Here is a 20,984-nt window from a genome sequence, read left to right as displayed (position 1 = left end):
TACTATGTATTCTGTACAGCACTGTGGAAGATGTTGATGCTATATAAGTCTAAATAATAATAATGATAATCTTGATGAGCTGAAGACTCTGGCCACCCAGTGCTAATGATTCTCATTTGTCTCTCCACTATCATCATTGAAAAGTCCATTAAATCCTAATAGCAATAAATATTTCTCATTATTACAAAATCATTTTATGTTGGCTCTTGGCTGTGAAATTATAATAAGCATTTTAAAGTCTGTCTAAAGTCTGGCATAACATGTAACTAATCAATATTTATCGTATCTATCTATGACCCAAGGTAATACCATCTATTTGAAAATTACAATGTCCCTTGAGGTCACAGCAGCTAGTGCTAAAAACTGCCATCTTGAATAATAATGTAATGTTCAGTTCAGTCTGGAGGAATCACACTGCTATGTTTTTCTGATTGTATGTACAGCTTGCTATCTATTTTTTCATTTTCAGCTCAAAAAGTGCCACAACCCTTGTTCTTACAATGTCTAAGTAGTGCAGAAAGCCTCAATGCCCTTCCCAAACATATGGGAATGGAATACTCTGTATTTTGTTGCAGTAGTAACATGTATACATACCACAGACTATGGGGATGATTTTGTAAAGTTGAAGAACAGAGGAAAACACTTGAGAACTGAGAAGATACATGTCTCAGTGGAGTTTTTATTTGTTAAATGCAATCACACTATGAAATGAAAAAGGGGCACCACAATTTCTATGACAATCACAGTGCCCTTGTGTTTTGTGGAATACAAACCTTCTGCAAAATGCAACAAAGTGCATACAGTGTACATAGTTACATAGTTATTTGGGTTAAAAAAAGACATATATCCATCGAGTACAACCAATTTATGTAGGATGACTCTAAATAAAAATCCAGAACAACATAGATATGCAACTACACTGTCACATTCATTGTACATGGGAATGCTGAAACTTGTTGGTAGGGATACTGAGGGTGGCATATTTTTTTTCCGTACACTTACTTTCTAGATGTAATTCCAGTACCTTGTATGGCGATATCCAGAGCTCAAAAGGTAGGCTAGTATAAGGGCCAGTTTCCACTAGTGCCGCACATGGCTGGGAGACGCGCGGCGGCACTTCCTCTTTTGCAGGAACGCTGACAAATCCCATAAGCCGTGCCATGTGGAAACTGATGGCAATAGCGATTCGGCCAGCGGCGCCATTGTTTCCTATGGCAGAATTTCCCCACTCGATTTGCCTGCGGGGAAACTCTGCGGATTCGGACCGGTTTCCGAGCTAGTGGAAACGGGCCCTAATATATTTTGTTTAAATATTTAGTCGATCTGCTGGAGACCTTTTATTTCTTTGTGAAAGCAGAGTTACACCTTTAAAATTCCAACCATCCATTATTTTAAACAGATATGTCAAGCGTGGAACCTTTACAATTGCTCTAGTGTACACAGATATGTAACTACAACAGTAACAGTGTTGTATGAATTAATTTATACATAAAACCACTAACCTATTGGGTACTGAAACTAAAGACCCATACACACTCTTGATTGTTAGTGCCCCAATGGGGATTAGGGCCCAATCACTCGGGCGGCATCACCGGGCCAAGGCTGTACAGACTCAGAGTCAGCTATACATATGACAATGCGTTCTTTTGCAATATGGGAGTGAAGGGCTGATGGAGCTGCACAGATATGACATCAGATGCTGGGCAGGGTGAACGGCACCAACAAAGATATTGGCCATCGCTTTAACAAGCTGATCTGCCTGGCAGATTGTTGACCGAGCAGCGGGCGGGGGTCACTGGTGGATTATTGGCCACCTCAGCCAAATTGAATTTAGTGCATCTACGGGGCTTTAGTTTCAGCTACAAACTACACTAGTGGAATTACATTTATACAGCTTAACTTTCTATATATTTTTGCAGGTATTGCAGGATTTTATCACATATATTAGCCAGAGATGTGACCAAGATGGAAAATTTGATAATTTGTATTTTGAATTGAATAAACTTTCATATGAAGGTAAGTAAACATATAAAAAAAAGTCTAGTGCATTATGTGGATGTGTAGCTATAAATAATGTTTACATTCTTTTCCAGTAATTTGCTCAGTCCTGTATGATGAGAGATGTGGACTTCTGCAGGAGACTTGCACAGAAGAGGCCCTTACGTTCATAAAATCAGTAAAAAAGGTACAATTCCTATACTCTATTTACTGCAGAATTTTAGCTTGAAAAGAAAGTGCCCTTTCCTACCAGCAGGTTACAAAAGAGGAACTCATCAACATGAGAAGACAAACAGTTCCTCAATCTGTCCATTCATAAGTTTCTTCTTTTTTACACTAGTTGGAATAGCTCTCCTTTCATGGCATTGCCTGGACTCAAAAAACCCATTGGCCTTGCTGCAGAAAATGATACACTGGGAAGTTGCAACAGATTGTAGTGTGTGGTGAAAATCAGTCACAAATAAGGCAGCACAACCAGTTCTAGTGGTGGTGTACTGGTTAGCACTCTCACCTTGCAGCGCTGGGTCCTGGGTTCGAATACCAGCCAGGTCAAGATCTGCAAAGAGTTTGTATGTTCTGCGTGGGTTTCCTCCCACATGCAAATAAAAAATAACAAAATAATGCTAGTCACTGAGCCTGATGTACTAAGGCATTTTCAGAGACGTCCAAGAAGCTACAGAGGTGAAATCTTAAAGCGGAATATAACCCTGCATTTCAACTTTGCTCTAAAACATTATTTACAGCATATTATATGCAACCAGCATTTTTTTTTACTAGACCAGCATTGGAAGGATTACACAGAGTTTTAAAGTTCCTGGAGATTTCTGCAGACGCATCCGAAGCTGAAATAGATACATTTTGTTTACATAAATGTATCTAAGTGTTGAATGTGACTCACTCTCTCTGACTGAGCTGGAGGACAGCCAAAGTGTGTAACATTCAACACTTAGATACATTTATGTAAACAAAATGTATCTATTTCAGCTTCGGATGCGTCTGCAAAAATCTCCAGGAACTTTAAAACTCTGTGTAACCCTTCCAATGCTGGTTTAGTAAAAAAAAAAATGCTGGTTGCATGTAATATACTGTAAATAATGTTTTAGAGCAAAGTTGAAATACAGGGTTATATTCCACTTTAAATGATCCTGCAAACCTGGACTAGAACTTTTTAAATTGTTTACTATTAAAAGATAAAAATTTGCAACCTCATACTGAAACATACTGACAGTTGCTGCTGAAGGCTATATTCACACTGGGGCACTGTGGTGCATTGTGTCGGACAATATAATAACATTGGTAACGCAATGCAATTATATTGCAATGGTGCATTCACATCTAGACAACTCATTGGGCCCCCGGGCAATAGGAGATTATCAAGCCCTGTACAATGCAGACATTGCGGCAACTGTCTATTGCGGGGGAGCACAGGAGGGGGCCCATGGAGCTAAATAATGTAACTTTGTGGCTCTGAGACAGTAGTCAAGTTTCCTCCTACACACAGGCAAATGAAGCCACTATAACCATCAAATAAATAAATGTAGCAACCATTACCTCCAACACATGAAATGCAAGGGGGGCCAATTAGGGCGTGAAATTTACGTCCTGAAATCTTGCTTAGTTAAACACATGAAATGCAAGAACCGTTAGGTCCCACATATGCAATGCAAGAACTGTTAGCGAACTGTTAGCTCCCACACAGGAAATGCAATAATCATTTCCTCCCACACATGAAATGCAAGAGCCGTTAGCTCCCACACATGAGTGCTGGTTGGGTGGTTTGGGTGCTGGGAGGGTGGTTTGGGTGTTGGTGGGTGGTTTTGGTGCTGGGTGGGTGGTTTGGTTGCTGGAAGGGTGGTTTGGCTGCTGGAAGGGTGATTTGGGTGCTGGAAAGGTAGTTTGGGTGCTTGGTGTGAGGGTGGTTTGGGTGCTAGAAGGGTTGTTTGGGTGCTGGGAGGGTGGTTTGGGTGCTGGGTGGGTTGGAGGGTGGTTTGGGTGCTGGGTGGGTTGGAGGGTGGTTTGGGTGCTGGGTGGGTGGGCGGGTGGTTTGGGTGGGAGTTTTGGGTGCTGCTTGGTTTGGGTGCTGCTTGCTTTGGGTGGGAGGTTTGGGTGCTGCTTGCTTTGAGTGGGAGGTTTGGGTGCTGCTTGGTTTGGCTGCTGGCTGCTTAGTTTGGGTTGGCGTTTTGGGTGCTGCTTGGTTTGGGTGCTGGCAGTGGTGCCGAGGGGCCCCCCAGTGTTGCTAGCGGACTAGTTGGCTTGTCACAGATACTTACGTGCTTCAGGGCAGGCTCCAGCAAGCAGCAGTACTGACTGCTCTCTGTTAGCCGCTAGCATCCTATCTTCCAGCTTGCAGCGCCTCCTATGACGTCATATGAGGCGCCGCCGAAACCATGGGGAAAGGACACCAGAGGCACAGAGAGCAGTAAGAGGGGCGGTGCTAGAGGTTTGAACACGTAAGTACTTAAAGTATCTGTGCCAACTAGCCCTGCTTTCAATTCTGCAGGGCAGGCGGGGGGCCCCGGCGACACCAAAGCCAGCGCTCAAATCAAGCAGCATGGCACCCAAACCTCCAGATTGGAGAGGCACCGGGGGCAGGCCTCCGGCTGACCTCAGGCCTTTGGTCCATGCCCAAGTGCTGGATTGGTCAGTCCGTCCCTGTTCACATCAGCATGTGTGGTGTGGTGTGACACAGAATCCATTGGCATAATGCAAGCCATGCTCTGTGGTAATGAAACATATTTTCCATAAACGACATGCTTCATCATATGCATTACATATCACATCCAATGTGGCTTTTGCCCCAGTATAAACCCAGCTGAAAGATCACTAATTTAGCACTTGTGTGGTTGCAATTCCATTTTAACTAGTTAACCACTAAGGGTTTTCTCCCTTTAAAGAGACTCTGTAACAAAATTTTGAGCCTTATTTCTTCTGTCCTATAAGTTCCTATTACTGTTCTAATGTGGTCTGTCTTACTGCAGCCTTTCCTACTTGCACTGTCTCTGTAATAAATCTTATCTCCTTTCATCTGTCGTGTCTGTCGAGCTGAGGCTGGAATGTGTGGAATGTGCAGCACTGCTTGTCATTGGCAGAAGCCTTACACACACCCTCCAAGCTCTGCATGAGTCACACAGTAAGCTAGTTCTCAGCCTATGATACTCTGGTTAGAAGCCAGTCTTTTGTTTGTAAGCACTGCCTAAAACTGTTAATTACAAACCAGCATTGCAGCAGGGAGTGGCAGAAACAGCAAGGATCGGCCCAGGAGAGCATACGGAATAGAATGGTATGCTTTTTATTCTAAGAATTTTAGAGTACAGATTCTCTTTAAGGACCAAACCAATTTTCCCCTTACAGCACTCCTCCCATTCATTCGCCAATAACTGTAATCCTACTTATCACAAAGAAATAATCTATATCTTATTTTTTGCCACCAATTAGACTTTGTTTGGTTCATAAATTATGCTAACAAATATTTTATTCTAAATGCATTTTAATGGGAATCATACGAAAAACATGGAAGAAATTAATTATTTCTTAGTTGAGCAGCATCCTCTTTCTTTCATGAAAACTCCATTGAGCATCAGTTTCCCTTTTGTCACATGTTCCCCATTTCAGCCTTCTCAGTCATATGTAGCAAATCCTATTTTCCATGGTCAGATGTCCCTTGGCCTGCAGGCGCCCAAGGCCCAGCCTTTGTGGCCTTTCCAAAAATCCAGCCCTGAGGATTAACACAGAAGAAAAAAGAGAGGATACCAGATTCCATGACAGTGTGTGGCAAGAATAATTCTTTTAACTAGGTATTAGTTTTCCTATCCTTGTAATTAAGTAAGCTCAATTTTATATAATGTACATCTAGTAGGTTAATGTGCATGTTGTTGTTATTTTTACAGATGATGGAATACCTAGGTCCTCTCATTGTAACCTCAGCCGACCTTCATAAGCAGTTTAACACAAAATCGTGGCAAAACCATACAGAAGCCTGGGATGACATATTTTCAACAGGTAACCAGCTGAGATGGGTTCATATCAGAAAACATGATTTCAATTCTGACAAATAAAACAAAAAGCTTAGTTCATTTATGTTTTAAATGTTAAAATATGAGAAAAAGACACCCCTTGTGTGTAAAAACCCTTACTTTCATTGCAGAGTACAGTAAAATAGTGGCTGGATAGTGTACTGGTTCAGGGCACTGCCTTTGATGTAGGAGACCAGGGTTTGAATCCTGGCTAGGGTCAGTACCTATTCAGTAAGGAGTTCAAGGCAAGACTCCCTAAGACTACAGGGTGGCCTCTGGAGCGTGTCTCAGTGGCTGCAGCGCTTGAGTAGGGATGATTGGAAAGAACAAATTCCGTTCCGCCGGAATTCAAGGATTCCGCCAGCGCTAAATTCCGTTGCTATGACATTTCCGCCGGAATTTCGCAAAATTAAAACTTAAAGTAATTGCAAATGAAACCTTGTTTATGCTAACTGGTAGACCATAGCACCTGTTGGCTGTTCCCCCGGTCCTTTTTCTTCTTCCCTCCTCTTCCTCCTCCTACTCCGGAGGATCTTGTCTTCCAGGGAATTGTAGGATGTCGAAAGCCAGCTCCCATACAATAACCAGGAATCGAACCCAGGTCTAGTGCTTGGAAGGCAGCTCTCCTCACCGCTATACCACCACCAACATTACATGCTGAAGCCAGCCTAGCATGTACCATTGTGATATATCCAAGAGAAAAATGAGCTTGCTTAGGGATTTGTAGGATGTTAAAAGCCAGCTCACATACATTGGCCAGGAATCGAACCCAGGCCTACCGCTTGGGTATATCACAATAGTACATGCTAGGCTGGCTTCAGCATGTAGCATTGTAGTGCGTAGTGTTGGTGGTATAATGGTGAGGATAGCTGCCTTCCAAGCGGTAGGCCTGGGTTCAATTCCTGGCCAATGTATGTGAGCTGGCTTTTGACATGCTACAATTCCCTAAGTAAGCTCATTTTTCTCTTGGGTATATCACAATGGCACATGCTAGGCTGGCTTCAGCATGTAGCATTGTAGTGTGCAGCGTTGGTGGTATAATGGTGTGGATAGCTGCCTTCCAAGCGGTAGGCCTTGTTTCGATTCCTGGCCAATTTATGTGAGCTGGCTTTTGACATCCTGCAAATCCCTAAGCAAGCTCATTTTTCTCTTGGATATATCACAATGGTACATGCTAGGCTGGCTTCAGCATGTAATGTTGGTGGTGGTATAGCGGTGAGGAGAGCTGCCTTCCAAGCACTAGACCTGGATTCAATTCCTGGCCAATGTATGTGAGCTGGCTTTTGACATCCTAAAATTCCCTGGAAGACAAGATCCTCCTTCTCCTCTGGAGGAGTTGTTTGTGTGGAAATTCTAAGTCTGGCAAGCAGAAAATCTTAGTTTTAGGCAGAAATGCATTTGGTGGCAAAACAAATTTGCATTCCGCGGAATTCCACTTTTTTCTGCGGAAATTCCGCCATAGCGCTATAGCAATTCCATTCCATCGCAACGGAACTGGAATCACCAAATTCCAGATGGAATCGCGGAAATCTTAATTCCGCGGAATCTAGCGACCATCCCTACTCTTGAGCACTTTGAGTCCAACAAGAGAAAAGCGCTATACAAATGTTTGGATCGGATCTTAAAATGTTGGGATATGATGCTATTTCATGCTTATCGACAAATACATCATTGACAGTCAGGATGAGCTCTCTGCCTGGTCTCCTTACTCTGTGCCCACTCTCCTCTCTGCTGAATGAATGTGTTGCTGTGGCAACAGCTGAGTCACTTCAGGAGAGGAGGGAGTGGGAGCAGAGAGAAGATACCAGACTGAGATTGTAGCCATCTATGATTACATTTGCCGGTGTTTAAAAATAAATAAATAAATAATAATAATAATAACTTCCCAAAGCAGCAACATAGGATATTTGTCATCAAATCAGATATGTAACACACCTCCCACAATTCCGGAAGGGGAGAGGAATATGAAATCACCTGCACTCATAGATATCACTGAGGACTGGGGACTTTATTAATAATATGTTCATTTTTTATTCTTGGCTAGGAAAAAGGCATTGTATTTATTTTAGCATTTTCTGTTTTCTTTATCCAGCAAAAGGCTTCATTGATAAGAAACTAAATCCCAGTCCTGGATGGAATAATCATTTACTTAACAGCATCTGCTCCAATCATGTTCTAACCAAGAAACAGCTGTCTGGACTTTTCACTGAACTGCAAATTGGTGGTGTAGAAACTGTAAGTTTTTCATCTTTATACTTACACTAAAAATGTTATTATATATTGAATAATATTTAAAGATGGGATAACAGACTTACTGTACATATTTCAAACAAATAGGAGCTTATTAATGTTTTCATACAAAGAGAGAGTCTCTGCAAAACACCTCAGCCAGTCCATGCTTAGATAGCACACATTTGTTAATAACAGCATTTTTCAGATTGAATACTTATAAAAGTGGCAATTAGATGAAATAATTGACTTTATTAATATTTAAAGAAACGTAAGTGTTGATTACCATATTTATAGATATAAGAGGGGAGAAGTTTTAAGGGAGGTGGTTTCGGGAGAGGGCTAGTGATGATAGGGTGTATGTATGGTGTACAAGCAAACTATTATGCAAAGATTTTCCCAACAGCAGGAGGGTGCTGATGAAGCCAATCTTTGTTTGGGATAAGGCGTATTTATCGCTGCTGATGGTTTGCTAGGAAAAAAAATGATTACCATATTTATAAAGGGGAGGTCAGCTGGCAAACACTTTGAAAAATAGTGGTACATGGTGGCAATGAGCATCTATGGACCATGTACTTTTTTAGCAAGAAGTAACATTCACATGAGCCTCTCCTCCATTCAGGGGATTAGAGCTGCAGATTACTAATGTATGTGAAATATTGTACTGGTGATCAAGCACTAATCACCAGCAACCAAAATATGATCAACCTTTTATAATGTGTGTCGCATCATATGGCATTCTTTTCATAACTAGGCCTTTTAGACAGTAACGTTTTACTGAACTCTGCTGTATTTTACTGTGTGTACTATAAAACAGAAAGTCTTGCAATTTATCATGGAACCTTTTTTTTCAGACAGCTAATTCTATGCTATGGCTGATCTATAATCTATCAAGAAACAGTGATGTTCAGGAGAAGCTTTTAAAGGAAATCCAGACTGTACTGCCACCAGCACAGTCACCAACTGCTGATCATTTGCAAAAGATGCCATATTTGAAGGCCTGTATTAAAGAGTCTATGAGGTTATTAATCTTATTAGTTATAGAAGTGTAGCAGTAGTAGTAGTAGTAGTAGTAGTAGTAGTAGTAGTAGTAGTAGTAGTAGTAGTAGTAGTAGTAGTAGTAGTAGTAGTAGTGGTGGTGGTGGTGGTGGTGGTGGTGGTGGTGGTGGTGGTGGTGGTGGTAGTAGTAGTAGTAGTACATTAAAACTAGAAGCAGTAGAAGTATACGATTATTAAAATGTATGTGAACTCTAAACGTCCTCTGCTCTAAAAGATAAGCAGCAGCATAATATCCTTTAAAGAAAAACATTTCTTTGTTACAGCTTATTCAAATCCTGCAATACATCTGCACAGTTTATACTTGCTTATACTTGCTGATTCATGGAAGCAGACATATTGTTAACAGCCTTTGCTTTCATATGAGCTTCTCTGCCGTCTCAGCCATGGCAGTCATGTGACAAATAGAGTTGGGCCGAACCTCCGATTTTAGGTTCGCGAACCGGGTTCGCGAACTTCCGCGGAAGGTTCGGTTCGCGTTAAAGTTCGCGAACCGCAATAGACTTCAATGGGGATGCGAACTTTGAAAAAAAAAAATAATTATGCTGGCCACAAAAGTGATGGAAAAGATGTTTCAAGGGGTCTAACACCTGGAGGGGGGCATGGCGGAGTGGGATACACGCCAAAAGTCCCCGGGAAAAATCTGGATTTGACGCAAAGCAGCGTTTTAAGGGCAGAAATCACATTGAATGCTAAATGACAGGCCTAAAGTGCTTTAAAACATCTTGCATGTGTATACATCAATCAGGTAGTGTAATTAAGGTACTGCTTCACACTGACACACCAAACTCACCGTGTAACGCACCGCAAACAGCTGTTTGTACTAGTGACGGCTGTGCTGGACTGGTGCGCACCATGGCGAGAGTGCAGGTTTTGGTGGCTTTACAGCCCATATGGTCGGCCTGGCTGATGTAGCTGAATGACAGAACAGTGACTGTCCAGCTGATCAAATTTGGTCTGACCACAATGAAGCAATGACCTTATTATCTTTTGTGTGCCCCCCGAGACACTCATCTAGGCGCCGGTCATTGCTTCATTGTGATACGCAAGCCCCTTCACCACGGCAAGGTAATGATCACGAAGGGGAATGGGCGCATGTACATGCCTTTTCTTTTGTTGTTGCAGCTGCCCTCAGTGCAGCCAGAAAAATTAGGCAGTCATGTACACGCACCATAAAAATTATTACAGCGGCCGCTGCTAGCAGCGGCCTAAAAAATTCAGCAATCCGCCTGGAGTCCCGGACCCTGTTGGTGGTGGCGGAGAAGGTAGTGAAGCGGCCTGCAGGCAGACATGCTGTGTGGAGGGACTGGGAGCGACTTAGTCTTTTTGGGGCAGGCCAGGCAGCCAGTCACACGGCGTGCAGGCAGAGATGCTGTGTGTGCGGGGACTGACTTAGTCTTGGGGCGGGCAGCAGCCCTCCGGGATCCATGCCTCATTCATTTTGATAAAGGTGAGGTACTTAACACTTTTGTGACTTAGGCGACTTCTCTTCTCTGTGACAATGCCTCCAGCTGCGCTGAAGGTCCTTTCTGAGAGGACGCTTGCGGCAGGGCAGGAGAGAAGTTGGATGGCAAATTGGGACAGCTCTGGCCACAGGTCAAGCCTGCGCACCCAGTAGTTCAAGGGTTCCTCATCGCTGTTCACAGCAGTGTCTACATCCACACTTAAGGCCAGGTAGTCGGCTACCTGCCGGTCGAGGCGTTGGTGGAGGGTGGATCCGGAAGGGCTACGGCGAGGCGTTGGACTAAAGAACGTCCGCATGTCCGACATCACCATGAGATCGCTGGAGCGTCCTGTCTTTGACTGCGTGGACACGGGAGGAGGATTAGTGGCAGTGGTACCTTGCTGGCGTTGTGCCGTCACATCACCCTTAAAGGCATTGTAAAGCATAGTTGACAGCTGGTTCTGCATGTGCTGCATCCTTTCCACCTTCCGGTGAGTTGGTAACAGGTCCGCCACTTTGTGCCTGTACCGAGGGTCTAGTAGTGTGGCCACCCAGTACAGCTCATTCCCCTTGAGGTTTTTTATACGGGGGTCCTTCAACAGGCAGGACAGCATAAAAGACGACATCTGCACAAAGTCGGATCCAGTACCCTCCATCTCCTCTTGCTCTTCCTCAGTGACGTCAGGTAAGTCAACCTCCTCCCCCCAGCCGCGAACAATACCACGGGAAGGTTGAGCAGCACAAGCCCCCTGCGACGCCTGCTGCGGTTGTTCTCCTGCCGCTGTCCCCTCCTCCTCCTCCTCCCCCAAAGAAACACCTTGCTCATCATCCTCTGAGTCTGACTCGTCTTCTGCACACGACCTCTCTTCTTCCTCCTCCTCCCCCCTCTGTGCTGCCGCAGGTGTTGAGGAAACAGCTGGGTCTGATGAAAATTGGTCCCATGCCTGTTCCTGCCGTAACGGTTCCTGGTCACGCTCATTCGCAGCTTCATCCGCCACTCTACGCACAGCACGCTCCAAGAAGTACGCGTAGGGAATTAAGTCGCTGATGGTGCCCTCACTGCGGCTCACCAGGTTGGTCACCTCCTCAAACAGCCGCATGAGCCTGCATGCATTTTTCATCAGTGTCCAGTTGTCGGGCCAGAACATCCCCATCTTCCCAGACTGTTTCGTTCTACTCCAGTTGTAGAGGTACTGGGTGACGGCTTTCTTCTGTTCTAGCAGGCGGGAGAACATGAGCAGGGTCGAGTTCCAGCGAGTGGGGCTATCGCAAATGAGGCGTCTCACCGGCATGTTGTTTTTACGCTGAATTTCTGCAAATCGTGCCATGGCTGTGTAAGAGCGCCTCAAATGCCCACAGAACTTCCTGGCCTGCTTCAGGACATCCGCTAAGCCAGGGTACTTTGCCACAAATCTTTGAACCACTAGATTCATGACATGTGCCATGCAGGGTATGTGTGTCAGCTTCCCCATATGCAAAGCGGCAAGCAGATTGCTGCCGTTGTCGCACACCACGTTGCCTATCTCCAGGTGGTGCGGGGTCAGCCACTCATCCACCTGTTTCTTAAGAGCAGCCAGGAGAGCTGCTGCAGTGTGACTCTCCGCTTTGAGACAAGCCATGTCTAAGATGGCGTGACACCGTCGTACCTGGCATGCAGCATAGGCCCTGCGGAGCTGGGGCTGTGTAGCTGGAGAGGAGAACTGCCACTCAGCCAAGGAGGAGGAGGAGGACAGCGAAGAGCATGTAGCAGGAGGAGAGGAGGTGGCAGGAGGCCTGCCTGCAAGCCGTGGAGGTGTCACAATTTGGTCCGCCGCTTTCTGCTTGCCATCGTTCACCACCAGGTTCACCCAATGGGCTGTGTAGGTAATGTAGCGGCCCTGCCCGTGCTTGGCAGACCAGCCATCCGTGGTCAGGTGTACCCTTGACCCAACGCTCTTCGCAAGAGATGACACCACTTGCCTCTCAACTTCACGGTGCAGTTGGGGTATGGCCTTTCTCGAAAAATAAGTGCAGCCTGGCATCTTCCACTGCGGTGTTCCGATGGCCACAAATTTACGGAAGGCCTCAGAGTCCACCAGCCGGTATGGTAACAGCTGGCGAGCTAACAGTTCCGCCACGCCAGCTGTCAGACGCCGGGCAAGGGGGTGACTGGCCAAAAGTGGCTTCTTCCGCTCAAACATTTCCTTCACGGACACCTGACTGCTGCTGTGGGCAGAGGAGCAGGAACCGCTCAAGGGCAGAGGCGGAGTGGAGGAGGGTGCCTGTGAAGGTGCAAAGGAGAAAGCGGCAGAAGCAGATGATGCACCTGAAGGAGGAAGAGGAGAAGGAGGGTGACTTTTCTTTTGTGTGCTGCTGCTGCTTTTGCTCAGGTGGCCATCCCATTGCTGTTTGTGCCTTTTCTCCAGGTGCCTTCGTAAGGCACTTGTCCCTACGTGAGTGTTGGCCTTTCCACGGCTCAATTTTTGTTGGCAGAGCGAACAGATGGCTTTGGTCCGATCTGAGGCACACACATTAAAAAATTTCCACACCGCTGAGCCACCCTGGGATGTGGGCACTATGGGGACCTCAGCAGCTGATGCTGAAGGGCAAGTTGGCTGGCTGTACATAGGTGGCGATACATGGTGCCGGACTCTGCCACCAGCTGTTTCTGAAGAAGAGCTGCCCCAGCTTCTTTCAGCAACTTCTCTCCTCCTACTACTCTCTGACTCCCCCTCTGAACTGTCCCCCTCTTTATCTCCTCTATTGGGAACATACAGAGGATCCCTATTACCGTCATCATCGTAGTCATCCTGCCCAGCTTCGCTTGCCTCAGACAAATCCAAACTTGCACCATCAGTAGGTCCTTCATCCTCCTGACACGTTACATCCATAGTGTTGCCGCGTAACTCAGACATATTAGCTGGTGAAAATTCATCTGGCTGTAACAACAATGGCTGTGCATCAGTGATTTCAACACTAAATAATTCTTGCGAAGTGTCAAATGCAGCGGAAGTGGTGCTAGTAGTAGTAGCGCTGGTGGCTGAGCAAGATGAGGTGTTCTGTGTCGCTAAATACTCAACCACGTCCTGACAATCTTGGGAGGTGATGGGACGTGCCTTCTTCCGAGCACTGTACTGTGGGCCAGGTCCACACGAAATTACATTTACACGACCTCGCGCAGACCTGCCGGGTGGCCTTCCTCTGCCTCTGCCACTACCTCTTCCTCTTCCTCTACCTGTTTTGTCCATATTGGGTATGCACGGAGTGGTATATCACACTGCGTGCACTCACGTAGGTAGGTGGGTTCACTTAACTGCACAGGTATGCGCACTGATGCGGTGGGTTCACTGAACAGAACAGGTATACAGTGGCGGGTCCACTGAACAGAACAGGTATACAGTGGCGGGTTCACAGAACAGGTATGCAGTGGCAGGATCACTGAACACAATAGGTATGCAGTGGCGTGTTCACTAAACAGGTATACAGTGGTGGCGGGTCCACTGAACAGAACAGGTATACAGTGGCGGGTCCACTGAACAGAACAGGTATACAGTGGCGGGTCCACTGAACAGAACAGGTATACAGTGGCGGGTTCACAGAACAGGTATACAGTGGCGGGTCCACTGAACAGAACAGGTATACAGTGGCGGGTTCACAGAACAGGTATGCAGTGGCAGGATCACTGAACACAATAGGTATGCAGTGGCGTGTTCACTAAACAGGTATACAGTGGCGGGTCCACTGAACAGAACAGGTATACAGTGGCGGGTTCACTGAACAGGTATACAGTGGCGGGTCCACTGAACAGAACAGGTATACAGTGGCGGGTTCACAGAACAGAACAGGTATACAGTGGCGGGTTCACAGAACAGGTATGCAGTGGCAGGATCACTGAACACAATAGGTATGCAGTGGCGTGTTCACTAAACAGGTATACAGTGGCGGGTCCACTGAACAGAACAGGTATACAGTGGCGGGTCCACTGAACAGAACAGGTATACAGTGGCGGGTCCACTGAACAGAACAGGTATACAGTGGCGGGTTCACAGAACAGGTATGCAGTGGCAGGATCACTGAACACAATAGGTATGCAGTGGCGTGTTCACTAAACAGGTATACAGTGGCGGGTCCACTGAACAGAACAGGTATACAGTGGCGGGTCCACTGAACAGAACAGGTATACAGTGGCGGGTTCACAGAACAGGTATACAGTGGCGGGTCCACTGAACAGAACAGGTATACAGTGGCGGGTTCACAGAACAGGTATGCAGTGGCAGGATCACTGAACACAATAGGTATGCAGTGGCGTGTTCACTAAACAGGTATACAGTGGTGGCGGGTCCACTGAACAGAACAGGTATACAGTGGCGGGTCCACTGAACAGAACAGGTATACAGTGGCGGGTCTACTGAACAGAACAGGTATACAGTGGCGGGTTCACAGAACAGGTATACAGTGGCGGGTCCACTGAACAGAACAGGTATACAGTGGCGGGTTCACAGAACAGGTATGCAGTGGCAGGATCACTGAACACAATAGGTATGCAGTGGCGTGTTCACTAAACAGGTATACAGTGGCGGGTCCACTGAACAGAACAGGTATACAGTGGCGGGTTCACTGAACAGGTATACAGTGGCGGGTCCACTGAACAGAACAGGTATACAGTGGCGGGTTCACAGAACAGGTATGCAGTGGCAGGTTCACTGAACACAACAGGTATGCAGTGGCAGGTTCACTGAACACAACAGGTATGCAGTGGCGGGTTCACTGAACAGGTATACAGTGGCGGGTCCACTGAACAGAACAGGTATACAGTGGCGGGTCCACTGAACAGAACAGGTATACAGTGGCGGGTTCACAGAACAGGTATGCAGTGGCAGGATCACTGAACACAATAGGTATGCAGTGGCGTGTTCACTAAACAGGTATACAGTGGCGGGTCCACTGAACAGAACAGGTATACAGTGGCGGGTTCACCGAACAGGTATTCAGTGGCGGGTCCACTGAACAGAACAGGTATACAGTGGCGGGTCCACTGAACAGAACAGGTATACAGTGGCGGGTTCACAGAACAGGTATGCAGTGGCAGGATCACTGAACACAATAGGTATGCAGTGGCGTGTTCACTAAACAGGTATACAGTGGCGGGTCCACTGAACAGAACAGGTATACAGTGGCGGGTTCACTGAACAGGTATACAGTGGCGGGTCCACTGAACAGAACAGGTATACAGTGGCGGGTTCACAGAACAGGTATGCAGTGGCAGGTTCACTGAACACAACAGGTATGCAGTGGCAGGTTCACTGAACACAACAGGTATGCAGTGGCGGGTTCACTGAACAGGTATACAGTGGCGGGTCCACTGAACAGAACAGGTATACAGTGGCGGGTCCACTGAACAGAACAGGTATACAGTGGCGGGTCCACTGAACAGAACAGGTATACAGTGGCGGGTTCACAGAACAGGTATACGGTGGCGGGTCCACTGAACAGAACAGGTATACAGTGGCGGGTTCACAGAACAGGTATGCAGTGGCAGGATCACTGAACAGGTATGCAGTGGCAGGATCACTGAACAGGTATGGAGTGGCAGGATCACAGTACAGGTATGCAGTGGGCTGAGGGCTCACTGAACAGAACAGGTATGCAGTGGCAGGATCACTGAACAGGTATGGAGTGGCAGGATCACAGTACAGGTATGCAGTGGGCTGAGGGCTCACTGAACAGAACAGGTATGCAGTGGCAGGATCACTGAACAGGTATGCAGTGGCAGGATCACTGAACAGGTATGCAGTGGCAGGATCACAGTACAGGTATGCAGTGGGCTGAGGGCTCACTGAACAGAACAGGTATGCAGTGGCAGGATCACTGAACAGGTATGGAGTGGCAGGATCACAGTACAGGTATGCAGTGGGCTGAGGGCTCACTGAACAGAATAGGTATGCAGTGGCAGGATCACTGAACAGGTATGCAGTGGCAGGATCACAGTACAGGTATGCAGTGGGCTGAGGGCTCACTGAACAGAACAGGTATGCAGCCAGGAAGAAGTTAAGCCTAACTAATCTTTCCCTATATGAGAGACTGCAGCAGCTCGCCCTACTCTCACTAATGCAGGCACACGAGTGGCCGTAATGGCCGCCGCTGCCTGCCTTATATAAGGGGGGGTGGGGCTCCAGGGGCTAGTGTAGCCTAATTGGCTACACTGGGCCTGCTGACTGTGATGTAGAGGGTCAAAGTTGACCCTCAGTGCATTATGGGGCGAACCGAACTTCTTCCGCAAAAGGTTCGCGTGCGGTACCCGCACGCGAACCACCTAAGTTCGCGCGAACCACGTTCGCCGGCGAACCGTTCGGCCCAACTCTAGTGACAAAGGGGAGAGCTCAAATTACAACTTGTGATTGGACACAAATGAGGGGGAATTAAACAGGCTAAACTCTCTAAATACAGACAGGGTGCATTTCTCTATGTTTTCCTTCTGCCTTGTGCAAGAGCTCAGGTCCATTTAACAGTAGCAGCAGTGGTAGTATGAGTTGTGAAACTCAATTTTTTTTTTGAGAAAATAACCCTATTTTGTTCAGCACTACATGTTACCGGGATTCATGACAAACAATTATTTCAACATGCTCATTGTGCATATAACGATAAAGCCAAAACAAGTTTACAGGGATTCTACCAAAGCCTATTAGATTATTAGCATCAAAGCTGCTGCCAGTCTCTCAATAAGTATAGGTGAGTGAAACAAGTAACAATTGTTTCTGCTAGATACAGCTAATTAGTCATGCAGGAAGAGAAAAACACCTGAGATACTTCTGCAAAAGGGAATAACATTGTGAAGATTTGTTTTTATTATTATTATTATTACTGTAGAAAGAATGCCACAAGTGTGTTTAGCATTTATATCGACCAAAGGTGGCTATTTTGATTATTCATAAACTTAGAATTTTTTTTTGGTTTATATATACATTTTATGAACTCTATTATAACTTCAATTCTTTTTCTTTCCCATTTTTTTCTTTTTAGATTACAAAGAGACATTGAACTATTTGTATGTCAATTAAAAAAAAAAAAAAAAACTACGTACCTTCAGGGTACTTCCACAGTCCCCTTCTCTCTCTGGCCCTTCTTGTCTTCTGATTTGGTTATGCATGCATGCTTGGGATGATGACATCATTGCACCCAGCACTCACTGAGCCTGCCAGGCTTGGGCTACTTTGTCCCACAGCCTTGGCAAACAATAGAAGTAATATGATATAGGGGTCAGGGGGATGGGGAAGGTGGTTTCCTAAAATGAGATGAGATGTGAGATGAGGGAGTGGTGCAGCTGCAGCATTTTGGATTCATTCGCTGCCAACTCTCTCTGCAGCATTGGCAAATTGTAACGTTTGCCGAATTGTTTCTGTGGTCAGCGCACAAGATGCGCGCTGACACAGCGGAAACCCTCCACAAGCGTATAATAAGATAAAACCCAGCTTGAGTGCAATGCACCAGTAGAGGGCAATTCCCACTGGCAGATGGGGCTGTGAAGTGCAGATGAGCACAGCCTCTGCACGGCCACAGATGGCAGATGGGAATTGTATGGATTGGCAATGCAGGGCTGAACAGCCCTTAAAGAAAAAGAGCACAGAGACAGGATGAATGTGTGTCCACCAATCTAGTCGCCACCCAGCGACGGTGAACACAAATCAGCAGAAACAAAGTAAGAACGCAATTGCAATGACTGGCGATTGCCAACAGACACAAGACCGAGCAGGACAGAGCACGAGAGTAGCAAAGGCACAGCAAACAACAATCAGATGATAAAGAAAATAACAAACGCTAGGTAAACGCGAACACCGCACTCATTCACAACAGAGAACGCATTTAAGCATGATCACCGCGCGTTAGGTGCCCAGTGACTAACCAATGACACACAAACCCAAAATAGAGAACACGAACGTTTGCTAAACGGTTACCTCACCGAGCCTACAGCAAGCGTTCGTACAAGACAGACAGATGGAGCAGCCAGTAGCAACCGCAGCTCTGGCCTACACTCCCAGACAGAGTTCAGAAGGAACCACCGCTGCTGCCACTAGAGCGAGTGCGATCCAGACCGATGAACAGATGGGGCTACCAGTAGCAACCGCTGCTCTGGTTAGCACCCCTGAGGCAGAATACAGAAGGAGGCACTGCCACTACCACTAGGGCGAGTGCGCTCCAAACGGATAAACAGAAGGGGCTACCTGTAGCAACCACTGCTTTGGTTAGCACCCCCAGACAGACAGAACAATCTCCTGTCGACCGCCGCTGGCGACAGGACAATCGCAGCAGAGAGACAACACAGGCAAAACAGATAATGCAACCTGACTGCACTAGAAGAACTGCCTAGTGCAGTCCCAAGGAATTACTCTAAGGTAAACTTTGACAAACAAACAGGGCTGATACTCTAGGAGAGTTTGTCAGTAACAAACCATGAAAATGACCAGCAAAGGATTCTGGGAGAACATGGTATTTATACTGCCAGCCTTCAAAGGAGGCAGCTAGGCAATTTGCATGACAAGTGTATGCAAATTCCTCAGCAGCAGAGCAAGTCAGAAACTTGCAAAGTAAAGACAGGTCTCTTTTCCAGAGACCTGCAGCCCTCAGACTTAAGGAATGGTCAAACAGCTGTCTGTCAGTGCAGACAGCTGAGCGGATCATTACACAAATGTAATTAAAGGGAGTTGGAGCCATTGATGAAAAACTACTTTCATTAGTATTTTGTTTGTCTAGTTTTGGCCTGCTTTACCTATGAACACCCTCCATACTTGCCAGTTAAGGCAAGTAAGCTGGATTAGTAAAAGTACATTTTAATTCAGGGTTAAAATGAATTATATAAGTAGCAAAAGTAGTTACATAAATTAAACAACCAGTAACAGGAGAATATAATGTATGTTATTGTCAAAGGCTGCCAATACTAAAAGAAAATGCATGGACATCTTATCATTATTATTATTATTATTATTATTATTATTTATTGTATTTATAAAGCGCCAACATATTATCGTCCTAACAGTTCTCTTATTGCTTTCTATTCCTGACTATTAGAGACCTCGAAAGCCTCCACTTATTGCTTGTGTTTCCTCCAGACTGAATACATTACGAATACTTTAGACTGTTAGCGGTTCCTTTGAAATCTAACTTCATATATGTTATTTCACAGATTAACCCCAACGGTGCCTTTCACCAGTCGCACATTAGAGGAAGACACAAACCTTGGCGGATATTTGATTCCAGGGGGAGTATGTATTTTTTATGTTTAGAAATAAGCCATTTTTAAATATGTTTGCTTTAGATCCATTACTGTTATTTAGCACACGTACAGTACATTGGTACACTTATTAGCATTGAGGATGGACATGCTTTTCTGCTACATGGCAACCAACCATGTTTCAGTCTTTCATATTTGAATAGGGAAATGATACTGATGTTTCTGGTTAAGGGCCAGTTCACACTTGTTTTAAAAACGTATCCATGGGATACTTTTTTAAAGCTCTGCAGAAACGCTGAAAGCGGGTCCTGTGTTAAAAATAGGACCTGCTCCCACTCGTGCAGAAACACGGATCGCACATGGATCCATGTTGCATGGAACAAAAACATTGCAGAGATTCTGGATTTGACACTTTTTCCCAGGCTGGACGAGAAAACGTGTCCAATGCAAGCCTATGAGAACGGACACTGTCCACTTTCTTTAGGCTAGTTGCCGCGTCCGCATCGCCCGTTTTTGGCTGCATCCCATCTCCGTTGTGACATCATACTCATGTGTCCCACCGTCCATTACCACAGCTTGGTCCATTCTGAAGAGCCCGGAGGCCGTCAGAAGCATGGGGATTTTCCATTTGGCTGCAATGGGAATCCTCAGCAACAGAGAGAATTCTCATTGGCACATGTTGAACCAATGAAAATTCTCCATGTTGCTAGGCAGAATTTGCCTGTTACAGCCTATGGAGAGCCACGCTTCTGCTGGCCTTCAGGCTGTGGAAGGGACAGAGCGGCAAGCAGTGGGAAAGGCGGCGGGACAAGTGATGGCGGCGAGACAGGTGAGCAGCCAACGCATAAGTACCAACGCAATTAACGTGCGGACGCGAAACGTGCCCTACCATCCAAATGACATCAGAGTTTGGGGAGTGTGGCAATGCTTATTATGGCACTAGAGGCAATTGGATCTTAGATAAACATAATTCAGGCCTAAAGATCGTACAAAATTGCAAACTTTATGACTATAGCAAAATTGATTAAAACCATTTACA

At 45.9% G+C, this 20,984-nt stretch overlaps 1 protein-coding gene across 1 annotated transcript in view; it reads left to right on the top strand.

Moving 5' to 3' along the window:
- Positions 1–20,984, top strand: part of LOC137519395 (1,25-dihydroxyvitamin D(3) 24-hydroxylase, mitochondrial-like) — a 54,321-nt gene that overhangs the window by 22,798 nt on the left and 10,539 nt on the right. Inside the window, exons 6-11 of the mRNA XM_068238349.1 lie at positions 1,920–2,016; positions 2,094–2,185; positions 5,886–5,997; positions 8,104–8,246; positions 9,095–9,261; positions 19,898–19,976. Of these exons, the coding sequence (XP_068094450.1) occupies positions 1,920–2,016; positions 2,094–2,185; positions 5,886–5,997; positions 8,104–8,246; positions 9,095–9,261; positions 19,898–19,976 (690 nt within the window). The remainder of the gene's footprint in view (positions 1–1,919; positions 2,017–2,093; positions 2,186–5,885; positions 5,998–8,103; positions 8,247–9,094; positions 9,262–19,897; positions 19,977–20,984) is intronic.

This window comes from Hyperolius riggenbachi, chromosome 5, assembly GCF_040937935.1.
Source record: "Hyperolius riggenbachi isolate aHypRig1 chromosome 5, aHypRig1.pri, whole genome shotgun sequence".
In the NCBI taxonomy this organism is placed as follows: domain Eukaryota; kingdom Metazoa; phylum Chordata; class Amphibia; order Anura; family Hyperoliidae; genus Hyperolius; species Hyperolius riggenbachi.
Note: the sequence above shows the minus strand (reverse complement) of the source record. Positions and strands in the feature narration are given on the sequence as shown.